Consider the following 15,292-nt stretch of genomic DNA (forward strand, 5'->3'; position numbering starts at 1 on the left):
AAAAGCTAAGCTGGACAAAGGCTCTTAAGACTGAATTTTCTCAACTAAACTGGTGATTCTTTTATGTGGGCTACACATCCAAATTACCTAGTAATTTTTAAAACCATACACCTCTAGGCCTCTCCTAGATTTTTGTCTTTATTAATCTTCGCTGGGGCCCAAATAACAAATTTATAAATTTTTGAAGATTTCTTTAAACGGGACATAAAGAACTCTGAACTATAAAAGAAAAGGTTGATAACTGGGACTTCTAAAAGTCTATACTTCTGATTCCTCCTCTACATACAATGAGAGCTTCTATCTAGATGATCTTAAAGGGACACAGAACAGTGATCTCTATGTTCCCTACAGCCTATCTAACTTTCAGTCAAAGGAAGCCACATAGGATTATTTTCTTTGCCTACATCTTCACTTAGTTTTTTAAAGAAGAACCAGGGCGCCTGGGTGGCTCAGTCGGTTGGGGATCTGCCTTTGGCTCAGGTCATGATTCCAGGGTCCTGGGATGGAGCCCCGCATTGGGCTCCCTGCTCAGCAGGAGGCTGCTTTTCCCTCTCCTCCCAGCTTGTGCTCTCATTTGCTATCTCTGTCACTGTCTCTCTCTCAAATAAATAAAAGTAAAATCTTAAAAAAAAGACGACCCTCACAACTTCATTTGTAAACCACAGAGTACTAACTTTAACAGTTCACCCCAAAGTTTTATTACCTTCTGTCCTCGTTTCATTGGCTGCACAGCTGGGACGTTTTTGCTTGTGTTCTGATGAGTTTCAATGTGTAGAGTATTTTCTTTTTCTTTGTCCTTTACCTCTATCACTTCTAAATCCCCTGAGTCACTTGGAAGCTTTTTCTTCTTCATTTCCCTAAATAGAAATGAAACGGGAACATCTGATTCTTAGTGTCCCAAAATAGAGGAAGGGGAACACGTACAATATATAAAAGATCATGGCTTCTGCTAAACTTCATAACCACCAGGCTACAGTATAAAAGTAGCAAAAATCAGCATATAGGAAAAAGCTAAAAACTTTTCTCTCATGGATTTATTCTTTCTGTCATCCAGGCCACACACTGTCACCCCTGACTTATCCTTACTCAGTAGCCTCCACACCTTGATGGCCAGGCACCAGGATTTGTAGTCTTCGTATCAGCATGGCCTTGGCAGATTTTAGGTATTCAATAAAATATGTTGACAGGTTAGCTAAATAAATAAATGGGTAAAGATATACAGACTAGGGAGGAAGGAGAAACCCTTCAACTGTGGTATTTTCTATGTGCAATCTCTTCTATTCCCAGCGCCGCCGCACTAGCCCTGGTCCTCATCACTTCCTACTGAGACCGTTTTCCAGTATTTCCCCCATAAACTGTTCTACATGAACTTCTAGATTAATCTTAAGTGTTTACCTATCTCACATCCCATTTAAAATCTTCCAAAATGTTCCTCATATCACTTTCAGGATGAGGTACAAAAATACCTAGCTTATCATTCTAATCAGTTCTCCACTTTTGATCCAAGTTCACTTTACCCATCTTATCATCTACCAGTTCACAAACATGAACTTTTTGCCCCTTTCACCTCAGTCTACTTATCATTTCCCCAAAGCACCTATGCATATTGCTTCCAAAACGCTGCCCTGCTTTGTTAATGCTAATTCTCCTTGGAATCTTTGACCTTCTTATCTTCCATTTGCCTATGGCCTGATATATCTTCAAGGTGCAATTCTGATGGTATTCTCAAAATACTGGGACTCACAGCAGTTCCTGGCTCCTGAACTACTGTGTCCCTACCGTACAGCTCTTTTCCTGAATCCAGGACTTGAGTACGCCTTAAAGGCACAAGCTTTATTATATTTTACCTCTTTGTATACTCAGTATTAAGCATAGTGCTGTGTCCTCAGAAAGTTTGCTAAAGCTGTTTAATGATTATCTTTCTCAAACAAAAGGGTTTATTATCCATTCCACTCTACAGTCTCTTCCTGGACTGCTTTACTAGCTTTATAGCCTTTTTTAACCTATAGTGATTGTCTCAGTTGTCCCTTTCCTTCTGCCTTTCTGTCTGCCTCCCGAGACCTTCTATGTTAAAAAAAAAAAAAAAAGTCTATTAAACGAAACTTTCCTAATTATTTTTCAAGGATTCTTGTTTATTCCTGTCAATATTATCCTAGAACCAGCCTATTTAATGCATATATTTACATAACAAAGGGTCTGTCTCATGTTACTTGACCTATCTCACCGACTGTAGTGACAGATTAGGGGCCTAAAACAGAAAAACCTATTAGAGCTGAATATTAAGAACTAAACAAGGTTTATGCTAAATCTTGGTAATTTTAATAAGGGAGGTCTTTAGAACCTCCAAGTCATCTGTCATAACTGAATTGTCAGTAACCAAAAAATATTTACATACTTTCCAATTAGATAACACAAATATGTTTACCTTCTTTCCTTGGCTGACAAATGTCTCCGGCTCTGTAATTTACTGTCACTCTATTAAAATTAAAACAAAAAAAAAACAACACAAGCAAATACAAACAATAACATCACTACTATTAATTTTCCAGAAAGTAAAATTAAAAGTACAAAATGATTCAATGAGAAAGACATGATGTTCTTCACAAAACTTTGAAAATAGCTTACCGTATTAGAAGATTCCTCTTTTGAAGCCAATTTCTGGAGGGACCTGTGAAAATAAACAGAAAGAGGCATCCACTAGCCTGTAAAAGGCATTCATTTACAAAGTCCACAAACATTCCCGTTATCATACCCTTAATCACTGGCAATCTACAAATTTTCACATGCTGGTAAAATTTTTAAAAATCATATTGCTCATCTCACACTTTTAAATATATTCTTAAATAGCAGATATAAATTGAACACTTACTATGTGCCAGGCACTGCCAGATGCTTTATATACGTATAATCTTCACCAAAACCCTATGAGGGGGGGTAATATTCCATTTTCACAGAGAAAGAAACTGAAGCTCAGACACAGAGTAACTTGCCTAAGGACATACCCCAAGACTCAATTCTGGCCTGACTCCTGAGCTGTTCTTAACTATTCTAGTGATAAAGCTTTTAAAACTATGATATTGTTTACGTGGTGATCAGTAAGACTTTAAAGATTAAAACGCTTAAAATATTTTATGGAATTGCCTCTCTTACGTTATTGGCATTTATACTCATATACACGTTTCTATTTTGACCTACTTTGGCCACTTTTATGTTTACTGTAGGGTAAAACTTCTAAAGTCAACCTTGGTATTATTTCAGAAGGATTAACTCTTCCATCATTTCTAGCTATAAAAGAAGAGTTTTTAATTACCTTTGGGGTTGAAGGTGGGACAAGTCAATGGTGGTATCAGGATAATTTAATATCTCTTCCCCTTCATCCTTCATTTCACCAGCAGGTTCCTGATCTTTTACTACATCCTCAGACTCTCCTTCATCTTCAGAGCTCTCTTCCTGAATCAGCTCATCATTTAGCCCATCCCCACCACTCTGAATAGTGATATCCTCTTGGTCAACCTGAGTCATGAGTTCCACTTCCACAGGAGTTGCATGTGATTCCTCTTTATCTTCTTCACTGCTACTGTCACCTCCATCTGCAGAATTAGCGTAAGGAAAGTCAGAGCGCCACCTACCAGAACAAAGCTAGATGATTACCTCGAAAACTTCAAAAAAGCATTCTGTTGACTCCGTTTCTCTAAAAGATCACCAAAAAAAGCCTGATCAGCCCCAAAGGGCACTAAGACAAAAGGATACTTTTGTATCATGAACTGGTTGGAATAAATGCTCTCCAAGATACTTTATAAATTTCTTAGGCATTGCAACCATTTCTACAATGAAAACTTGAACTTGTCTTGGTTACGTATTTCCAAAAAGGAGGACAAGAGCAGTAATTCCATAAATTCTGCTGTTATTGTAACTTGCATATGAGAAGTGAAACGAGATAATACATGTAATATAACTGGCACACAGAAGGTATTCACACTCTTGCAAGAGAAACACTGCTTAGTAGTAATAATATTTCTTAGTTGCCTCACCTATAAAAGGAGATGTCATCACCATCTGACAAAGATGGCTGTGAGAATTCCATTAAAAATAATGTAAATAGAGAACTTTGTACAGTGTCGGGAACATGGTGAAAATTTTTTAAAAATCTTGTAGTGCAACAGCAGTCATAAATGAAACAATGCAATACTAGTTCTAAAAAGGAATGACCCTAGGAGAATAACTGTAAAAATAATATAAAGGGTATACTTTCTCTAGTTCTTTTAGGTAGGTGCGTAAATTTATTCCAGCAACCACAGTTGCTTTCCACTTGAAGCAAGTGTATTATTAAATCAAGCCAAATTCTCATGTTTGAAATTACACTTGATATAAACTCAACTTTGTATCACTTCTAATTCTTAAATCCAAAAATAAATGCTCATTTGTAAATATCTGAGTCTATCTCTGCTGAACATATTTACATTTGACCCATCAAACACTGAAGTTTTACTATATATGTTTCTATATAGTATATTAGTTACAGAGCCAATTAAATACTTCATACTTCACTACAGAAAGTATATTTAACACTTCCAAAAACAAAATTCAGTAAAACTGAATAGCAAGTGTTGTTCTGAAATTTCAATTATCCCAAAGTGGATACGATCCTCTAAGAATTCAGAAGATAAACTAGACAGTAGGGAACACTCGAAACTACTTATTAAAATCTGTAAACTACCTAGTTGATCCATTTCTTCCGATATGAGTTCACTTGTGCAACTCGCCAGTGTTTCCATGTCTTCATCCTGCACTCTGACTTTTCGTTCACCCCGATGTCTCCAAACACAAGACTCATCTACCTATGGAAATAGTTCTTTTTCACTGACAGAACTTTAGGTAAGACTCATGAAAATCAGAAAAAAAAAGAACAAAGAAGCTGAAGAATACCTTAAAGAGGAAACTAAACCCCATCATTAGATATGAGGGAGGAAGGAAATTCTTTTTTCCTATAAAAGACAATAAACATAAATGTTAAAAATCCTTTTTTTCCATTTATTCCTGCAAATTATCTGACACTGGTGGTGACATTTGTCTTTTTTCTGTTATGAAGGAACATTTCCCATTCACAGAATTTGGCATTATGTATAGGAACAGGAATTAAGAAAGAAAAAATACAAATACTTGCTCTCATCTTTCAGTTAGTCAAGCCCTGAATAATCTATTTTTAGAAAAAAGGTCATGCTATACATTCTTACTCTTATAACTTAATGTGAAAGCACATTCTCATCAAGAAAACTACAAATGGAGATGACACGACAAATGCTAAATTTGCCAGAGCAGCACAAAATATTCCTTATTTCATAACAGATTTCATATATGAAATCAGAATAGTTTCTGTTTTGAAAATATTATTAGCAATGGTCCTCAAACCTGTCTCCATAATCCACCGGCAAGTCATTACCTCTGATCATGAAGCTTCCTGTTGTCAAATATTCTCCAGTTGGTGCTGTTTTAGACACCTGAGGAACACAGCACCACATTATACTGCTGTCTTAAGAAATACATTTTAAAATTTTCACTCAATAAGGTCATATTCAAGTAAACAGCACTGTCTCCTAAAAAGTTTATAATTTAGTAAAAATTCTCAACGCTGAAGTGTCTCTTCGAAGACACATATACCTTTGGCAGTAACAAAGAAAAGAAATAATGAAGGATATACTACACCAATAATTTTCAAATGCCACAGATTAGAGCCAGAACTTGTCCAAATGTTTCCTCTGATTTGAGATATTATGAGAAAAATAAGGACAGTTTAATAAGCTTACATCATAAAGCTGTATTTACTAAAACTATATTTATTAAATAAAATCCTTTCCTGAGGTACTGTTTTTGGGGTAGTAAAATAGCCTTTCATTTTAGGAAAAGATGATAGTAGATTTTTAAAAATATATTCTAATTTGGCAAAATAAGAAGAAAATTGCACAATATTTTAAAATTTTATATTATCGGGCCAGCTGGTGGCTCTGTTGGTTAACTGTTTGCCTCCGGCTCTGGTCATGATCCTAGAGTCCTGGGATCGAGTCCCACATCAGGCTCCTTGCTGAGGAAAGAGCCCGCTTTCTCCCTCTCCCTTTGCCCCTCCCCTTGCTCATACTTGCTCTCGCTGTCTCTGTCAAATAAATAAGTAAAATCTTTAAAAATAAATAAAATAAAGTTTTATATTATCTGTGAAACCCCCAAATCTAAGAATATCTTTGTCATAGATACTGGAGGGATTAAAAGCACACTAATTTCACCCTTAAAAAAAAAAACCAATTCAATAAAACAATTAAAACCACTTTTATAACACTACTGAGGCAGAAAATATAATCACAGAAGTAATATTAATCTCCTGAAAACACAGTATCGCAGCACAATAGAAAATAATGAATATAAACATGTGAAATTAAAGTAAGGGAGGATAACAGTATTGAATTCTTTATCTTGCTGCATAGTTTTAGGCCCTTGTAAAAGTACATCATTATCAACTGTAATTATTGTAAATGTGAAATAGTGATGTGAAGTCCAATATGAAGCATCATCAAGTAAAAGGGCATTTCAGAAGGACAATTACTAAAACCAAGTGAATAAGAAACCACCGGATATAGCTATTTTTCAGGAAGGGCCAAAAGAGATCAGAAAATTCCAACAAAGATGAAGAGGAAAAAGATCTTTTAGGTCAGTATGCCAGTCATAACTGGAACATGCGTCATCTTGTATAACTGCATGAGTCATTCACTCCCTTCACTTGGGTGTCTGCTCATACCTTACTCTCCTAGAAAGCCTTCCCTGACACTTCATGCAGACTGGTCGCCCTTCTCGCTCTCTACTGCCTACTCTGCTTGGAAGACATTTTTACACCTCTTGTTACCAGATGTTATGTATTTTTCTCCACCATCAAAATGTCAGCTCAATCAAAGTAGGCACTTTGCCTTGTTCACGTCTATACCCTCAAAATTTGGTACTCAATAGCTCTTTTTTTATTTTTTGGAAGCCCAACGCGGGGCCTGACCCCACAACCCTGAGATCAAGACCTGAGTTGAGATCAAAAGTCGCTTAACCTACTAAGCCACCCAGATGCTCCAGTACAACAGCTCTTAAGAAATTAAGAAAAAGGACCACAGCCCTTATTACCTGATGATGGTACACCCACCAAGCACTAGTGATAACTCGTGCATCCCAAGCAGCACTGTAGCAAAGTGCCATTGTGCCTGCTTCAGTCAAGGTCCGAGGGGGAATGGGTTCTCCTGTAATAACAACACTGCAATGCTTCAGTACTCAAGTACAGAATTTCTACACAGCAAGATATGAAAATTACATGCAGCACGACAGACCTGATCCTCCAACATCTTATATAATGATACCACATTTTAATTTCAATATCATATAAAGTTACTATTTTTTATTAACAATGTATTTACAACATCACTCACCATCAGGGAAATGCAAATCAAAACCATAATGAATTATCACCTCACACCTGTCAGAATGGCTAAAATAAAAAACATGAGAAACAACAAGTGTTGGCGAGGATGTGGAGAAAAAGGAACCCTTGTGCACTGTTGATGGGATGCAAACTGGTGCAGCCACTGTGGAAAACAGTATGGAGGTCCCACAAAAAACTAAAAATAGAACTACTCCATGATCCATAATCACACTACCGGTATTTACCCAAAGGATACAAAAACACTAATTCGGAAGAATATATGCACCCCATGTTTCTTGCAGCATTATTTACAATAGTAAAATTATAGGAACAGCCCAAGTTCCATCAGTAGATGAATGGGTAAAGAAAATGTCATGTATAATACACAATAGAATATTAGCCATGAAAAAGAATGAAATCTTGCCATCTGCAACAACATGGATGGACCTAGAGGATATAATGCTAAGCAAAATAAGCCAGTCAAGAGAAAGACAAATACCATATGATTTCACTCATATTGGAATTTAAGAAACAAAACAAACAAAAGGGAAAAAAAGAAAAGAGACAAACCAAAAAACAGACTCTTAACTATAGAGAGCAAACATGATTACCAGAGGGGAGTTGGGTGGGGGATGGGTGAAACAGGTGAAGAGGATTAAGAGTACACTTATCTTAATGAACACTGAGTAATACACAATTGTTGAATCACTAATTGTACACCTGAAACTTACATAACACTGTATGTTAACTATACTGGCATTAAAGTAAGATAAAAATAAACAACAACAAAAATATATTTACAAAGCAGGCTTTTAAATGGTCTAAGTAAATCAGAGAAGAAATGCTCTCTCACTTACATTAATAACTCTAACTTCATTCCAGATAGAATAATTTAAAAAAGTCTATTCAAAGTTTGAAGACTTCCAGAATTACTAGAGATCACCTAAATCGTCAAAATGAGAAGCATATTAGTAATATATCCCTACAGCTGGATGCCAAGTATGCTTGAATTGCGATATAGTTCACATACCATAAAATTCACCCTTCTAAAGTATATAATCCAGTGGTTTTTAGTATATTCATAAACCTATATAATCATTACCACTAATTCCACAACATTTTCATCATCCTCCAAGGAAATCCTATACCCGTTAATAGTCATTCTCCACTTTCCCAGGCCCTGACAACCACAAATATGCTGTCTCTATGGATTTGCCTATTGTGGACTTTCGTATCAATGGACTCAAATGTGTCTGCCTTCTTTAACTTAGCATCATGTGTTCAAAGTCCATTCCTTTTAGAGCAATTACTAGTACCCCATCTCTTTAAGACTGAATAATATTCCATTATATCAATATACCACATCTTCCTTATTCATCGACTGATGAACACGTGGGTTGTTTCCACTTCTTGGCTATTATAAATAATGCTGTTAAGTGTATCTGCAAAGAAGTTTAGTGTGGTCATGTCTGTCGACAGAACTAGAGGTGGAACTGCTGGGTCACATGGTAAATTCTATGTTCGACTTTCTGAGGAACTGCCAAACTCTATTTCACAGTAGCTGCGTCGTTTTCAATTCCCACCAGCAGCATATAAGGATTCCAGTCTACATCCTCACCAACACTTGTTTTGTCTATTTTTTTCATTGTAACAATTCTACTGGGTGTTAAGTGGTATCTCATTGTGATTTTTATTTGCATTTCCATAACGAGGAATGATGCTGAGGATCTTATCATGTGCCTGTTAGCCATTCTTAAATCTTTGGAAAAATAACTATTTGGCCCTTTTGTCGTTTTTAAATTGTTTTTGTTTTTTCCTTTCTATTATTGAGACTTGGGAGTTCTTTGGATACTGGTTCCTTATCGGATAAATGATTTGCCAATATTTTCTCTCATTCTGTGGGCTATCTTTTCAGTGTCTTGATAGCACCCTTGAATTAATACTTTTAAGTCCAATTTACCTGTTTTTCTTTGTTGCTTATGCTTTTGATGTCTTATCTAAGAAATGACTTCCTGATTATGAGATTTATGCCTTATTTTCTTCTAACAGTTTTATAGTCTTAGCTTTTAAGTTAAGATTTTTTAAGTATTTGAGTTAATTTTTATAAATGGTGTGAAGCAGGGGTCTTTTATTCTTCTGTACATGGATATTAGTAGTCCAAACACCAGGGACGACATTATCCTACCCACTGAATGGCTTTCATACATTTGTTCAAAGTCAACAGACTATAAATGAGGAATCTCAATTCTCTTCACTGATCTACTTGTCCATCCTCATATCAATACCTCACTGTCTTTATTACTGTTGCTTTGTAGGAGGTTTTGAAATCAGGAAGTGTCAGTCCTCCAATTTTGTTCATTTTTAAAAATGATTTGGTTGACCTGGGTCCTTTGCATTTCTGTGTGAGTTTGAGGATCAACTTACTCATCTCTACAAAAAAAAAAAAAAAAAAAAAAAAAAAAAAGGCAGCTGGAATTCTGAGAGGGATTATATCAAATCTACAGATTAATATGGGAAGTACTGCCATCAGAACATTAAGACTTCCAATCCTTACACTAGAAGTCTTCCCATTTATTTAAGTCTAATTTCTTTCAATGATGTTTTAGTTTGGGGTGTTTGCCTTACATTTCTTTTTTTTCTTTCTTTAAAGATTTTATTCATTTATTTGACAGAGAGAGAGACAGCCAGCGAGAGAGGGAACAGAAGCAGGGAGAGTGGGAGAGGAAGACGCAGGATCCCAGCAGAGGAGCCTAATGCGGGGCTCAATCCCAGAACGCCGGGACCACGCCCTGAGCTGAAGGCAGATGCCCAACGACTGAGCCACCCAGGCGCCCCTGTCTTGCATTTCTTTTTGATAAATTTATTCTTATTTTATTCTTTTTATGCTATTATAAATGAATGTTTTATTAGTTTACTTTAGTACTATTCACTGCGAGTATACAGAAATACAACTGACTTGGGTGTGCCTATGTGGCTCAGTTGGTTAAACATCTGACTCTTGGTTCTGGCTCAGATCATGATCTCAGATTGTGAGATGGAGCCCTGAGTCGGGCTCCATGCTCAGCAGGAATTGTGCTTGAAGATTCTCTCATTCTGCCCTTCCCCCCACTTATGTATGCACACACTCTCTCAAATAAATAAATTTAAAAAAAAGAAATTAAACTGATTTATATATAATGACCTTGTATCCCAAACATTCTAAACTTGTTTACTAACTAATAATTTTTGGTGGATTCCTTGAGGTTTTAAATATATAAGATCATGCCATCTGCAAATGGAAAGAGTTTTGCTTGTTCTCTACCAATGTGGGTATTTTTTATTTCTTTTTATTACCTAACGGCCTACTTAGAACCTCCATGCAAGGTTGAACAGAAATGACAAAAACAGACATTCTTATCTTGTTCCTAAACTTAAGGGAAAAGTTTCCAGTCTTTTACCATTAAGTCTGATGTTAGCTGTGGGTTTTTCATAAATATTTGTTACCAAGTTGAGGAAGTTCCTTCTAGTCCTAGTTTGTTGAGTGTTTCTATCACAAATGGGTGCTGGATTATTGCCAGAGGCTTTTTCTTCATTGACTGAGATGATCATGTGGGTTTTGTCCTTTACTGTATTAATACACTGTACTATATAATTTTCATACATTAAACCAACTTTGCACTCCTGGGATAAATCCCACTTTGTCATGGTGTACAATCCTTTTAATATGCTTCTGGATTCGGCTTTCTAATATTTTGTTGAGGATTTTTGTGTCTATTCACAAGCAATATTGGTCTGTAGTCTTCTATTCTTGTGATGTCTCTGTTTGGTTTTGTTATTAGGGTAATACTGGCCTTATAGAATGAGTTAGGAAGTTTTCCCATCTCTTCTATTTTTTGGAAGAGTTTGTGAAGGATTTGTGTTCAATCTTCTTTAAAAGTCTGGTAGAATTCACCAGTGAAGCTACCTGGGCCTAGAATTTTCTTTGTGAGCATGTTTTTTGTTTTCGGTGATTTTTTTTTTTTTTAAGATTTATTCATTTATTTGACAGAGACAGAGAGAGCACAAGCAGGGGGAGTAGCAGGCAGAGGGAGAGGGAGAAGCAGGCTCCCCGTTGGAGGAGCAGGGAGCCTGATGTGGGGCTTGATCCCAGGCCCCGGAATAATGACCTGCGCTGAATGCAGGCACTTAACCAACTGAGCCATCCAGGTGCCCCTAGAAATTTTTTTAAATTTTTTTTTTTTAAGATTTTTTTAATTTATTCACTTGAGAAAGAGAGAGAGAGGGCACAAGCAGGGGGAGAGGGAGAAACAGAGGGCACAAGCAGGGGGAGAGGCAGAGGGAGAGGGAGAGCTGAGCTGGGAGCCTGATGTGGGGCTTGATCCCAGGACCTGGAGATCATGACTTGAGCTGAAGGCAGATGTATAACCATCTGCGCCACCCAGGTGCCCCAGGAATTTTTTTTTTTTTTTACTACTATTTCAATCTTTTTACGTGTTATAGGTTTATTTTGATTTTCTATTTCTCCTTGAGTCAGTTTTGGTAGTCTGTGTCTTTCTAGGAATGAGCCTGTCTCATCTAGGCCATTTAATCTGTTGCTATGCAATTGTATGTAGCATGCCCTCACAATCCTTTTTCCCCTCAGCAAATGTAGCTTCCAAAGGTATTCAATAAATGCTTCAGATATAGACTATAGATGTAATTTTTATCACAGTGAAAAATTTCTTCTTCGGTTAAAGAAGCCACTTATGAGACAACAGAGTTCTGCTGTCTAACTGCACATTCAAATAAATAATAAAAAAATCTTTAAAAATATATATAAAATAGTTATATCTTATTGATGAACTGACCCTTTTATCATTATAAAGTGTCCTTTATCTCTATTAACAATTTTTGTCTTATAGTTATACTAAAAATATTTTGAAGAAAGGAATTAAAGTTCTGAATAATAAAGAGAAATACATTACCTGTTGGATTCTTAATTACACAGCTAGTAGCCCCATGAAGATCAGCATGTACATAAATGTCCCCTTAAAAACAAATGAGAAATAATACTTTATGTCCTGTTTGTTTTTTTTTTTTAAATGGGTTTAATGGGTTCAAAATCCAAAGGGTATAAGAAGGCATATAAGGAAAAGTCCATTTCCCACCCCTAGGAGAGCTCTCACAAGCTTCCTTATAGGAAAGCAATGCTAATATGGTAGATTACAAAAATGGGCAGGTCCTCTCTCCCTTGCTACCCACACTTCTTTACTCTGTGACCCTGAAGCCTCTCTTCAAGAGGTGGAGTCACTTCCTCATCCCTCGTATCTGGGCCTGCCCCATGATCTGCCTTGGCAGAATATGGCAGTTGTGACCAAGTGCCAATTCTTAGCCGAGGCCTTAATAGTCCTTGTGTGCTTCCTCTTTTTCTCTCAAACTTGCTGAATTACCATATAAGCCAATCTAGGCTAGGCTCCTGGAAGGTGAGAGATACATGGAGCAGAGACACCCTAGCAAATGTAAAGGTCCTGAGGACCATGGATGTTTGACATGTATGAAGAGCAGTCAGAAGGCCAGACTAAGGGAAGAACGGTAAGAAATGAAGCTGGAGAAGAAGCTAGGAGGCTTGTAAGTCACAATGAGGGCTTCAAGTTGTATTGTAAGTATGTGATACCAATGAATAACTGAATGAACGAACAAATGCAGAAGTGAGATCTCTCCTCTTTAAGGGACAAGGAAAGTGTATGGTTCCTAAAAGGTGAAATGAACAGTCATTGCTTGCCATGACAGTTTGTCTGGGATCTGAAACTCAAAGAAGAAAAAAACTCATACTGCTCCAAGAAAGGCTCAGTCCACAATGAACAGAGCTACAGAAGACAAGAGGCCAAGCCCTGAGCACCATGTAATAACCTGATCCCAGCTGCTTCCTTTCCCAGTTTGGGATCTTCAGTGGACATCAGATTGGCTGACTATTGATTTCAGATACTCACAATAAGGGTTCAACCACAGTGAGGTGGTGGTTATCAGCAAACAAAAATAAATGAGAAGCCTTACACCACAGGGCTTAAGTCCTGTTTCTAAATGTGAAAAAAAAAGTTACAAACTTCAGCACTAAAAAATTAAGCCTTTAAAATTTTGACATACAGCGACTTTGGAGGACTGAAAGCTATTTTATTAATGTAGCAGAGAATCAAAAGTCCAATACTACAGATTAGCTCAGCACTGCTACTTTACAACTATTCACTTAAAATAAGAATTAAGTGTCAAAGCACATATTCAACAAACCACAAGCCACCAATATGAAACTCTTTCTACCAATTAAACCGCTCAAGCAAAGGAGCGTAAGATGAAAATGTATATCTCATACTGAGATAACTGATCCAATTACTTAGGAGAAAATTCTTTAAAATTTTATTCTTACTTACCTGTTGTCAAGTATCTTTTCACAATTATTTCATTCTGTTGCTGATCTCGTCCACCTATAATTAGATAGTTCTCTGAGCTAATGAACCACAGAAATTTCTCAAACCTATCAAATTGAGAGAAAAAAAGTTAACTCTTTTCCTTTATAGTCACCTGAATTCACATCCTTTTTGCAAACAAACAAACATAAAACCCAATGAAGCTATCCTACCTTCATATGTTAAGACAAATTGATGGTATAATTTCTTAAAGCATCAAACTGAACTTTACTGAAATCTTGTAATATAAATTGCCTCAGGATATTCTTTAGAAGTAATTAAATTCTATGTTTATTTTTTAAAATTATTTTTATTATTTATTTGACAGAGAGAGACAGCCAGTGAAAGAGGGAACACAAGCAGGGGGAGTGGGAGAGGAAGAAGCAGGCTCCAAGTGGAGGAGCCCGATGTGGGGCTCGATCCCACAACGCCGGGATCACGCCCTGAGCCGAAGGCAGACGCTCAACGACTGAGCCACCCAGGTGCCTCCAATTCTATGTTTAAAAAAAAGTATGTTCTCTCCTTATCTCGCTCTCATACAGATCCTTCTTAAACTCAAGGATAACACAACAATGAATTACACAAGGGAAAAGCATAAAACGTCACATGGTCCCTAGGTTTAGCCTTCTTCTAATGGGGCACTGGCTAGGTTTGGGGCTACTGGTAAGAAAGAAAAGTTTTTCCATTCTGTCTTCAACTGAACGTTTACATATATGCTATTATTTATACTTTTTTTACAGAGTAAAAATTACCTTTAGAAGTATAAAATTTTAACTTTTCTCAAGAGACAAAGTAATTTGGGTTTTCATGATTAATACGTACCATCATGATAAAAAGTAAAGAGTGTATATTTGTATGACGTTTCGAAAATGACACAAAATAGAGATGAACACAAATACTCCCTATGTTACACCTGACTACCAAGATGATATCTTTATGACTTAATCTACAATTTACAATAAAACTTCTCGTGAAAAATGACAGATTAAGCACAGGCATTAAACTAAACTCCTTTATATCTCCCAAAATTATTCCTATTTTCTAATCTCATTTTTTATTAATACATATACACAATGCAGAAATTTTTAAAATTAAACAAAAAGGTATAGTGAGAGATCCTGCATCCCCTTTCAACTCCTATTACCACTACCAAAAAGGAATCCATTGCAACTATTAGCTTTCTGTGTATCCCTCTCCAGAGTTTCTTTATACATATAAAAGCTAAAATAAAATGCCTATTCTAAACCTTTTCTTTTAGACACAACACAAACTATTCTGAAAATGCTTTTTTTCCCCCCACTTAAAAATGTCTTCTTGGGGGGCTCCTGGGTGGCACAGCGGTTAAGCGTCTGCCTTTGGCTGGCGTGATCCTGGCGTTATGGGATCAAGCCCCACATCACGCTCTTCTGCTATGAGCCTGCTTCTTCCT

The 15,292-nt window shown here is 36.6% G+C and overlaps 1 protein-coding gene across 4 annotated transcripts in view; it reads right to left on the bottom strand.

Moving 5' to 3' along the window:
• NEMF (nuclear export mediator factor) overlaps positions 1–15,292 on the bottom strand; it is a 48,106-nt gene that overhangs the window by 5,074 nt on the left and 27,740 nt on the right. For all 4 annotated transcript variants that reach the window (XR_004622223.1, XM_034648691.1, XM_002921990.4 and 1 more), the window contains 10 exons: positions 13,828–13,931; positions 12,388–12,450; positions 7,153–7,265; positions 5,441–5,498; positions 4,927–4,985; positions 4,718–4,838; positions 3,311–3,590; positions 2,626–2,668; positions 2,426–2,475; positions 704–857 (listed from right to left, as the gene is read on the bottom strand). Coding sequence is in view for 3 of the 4 variants with exons in the window: in XM_034648691.1 (XP_034504582.1) it covers positions 704–857; positions 2,426–2,475; positions 2,626–2,668; positions 3,311–3,590; positions 4,718–4,838; positions 4,927–4,985; positions 5,441–5,498; positions 7,153–7,265; positions 12,388–12,450; positions 13,828–13,931 (1,045 nt within the window). In the remaining variant the exon portion in view is untranslated. The remainder of the gene's footprint in view (positions 1–703; positions 858–2,425; positions 2,476–2,625; positions 2,669–3,310; positions 3,591–4,717; positions 4,839–4,926; positions 4,986–5,440; positions 5,499–7,152; positions 7,266–12,387; positions 12,451–13,827; positions 13,932–15,292) is intronic.

Source organism: Ailuropoda melanoleuca, chromosome 20 (genome assembly GCF_002007445.2).
Source record: "Ailuropoda melanoleuca isolate Jingjing chromosome 20, ASM200744v2, whole genome shotgun sequence".
Taxonomy (NCBI): domain Eukaryota; kingdom Metazoa; phylum Chordata; class Mammalia; order Carnivora; family Ursidae; genus Ailuropoda; species Ailuropoda melanoleuca.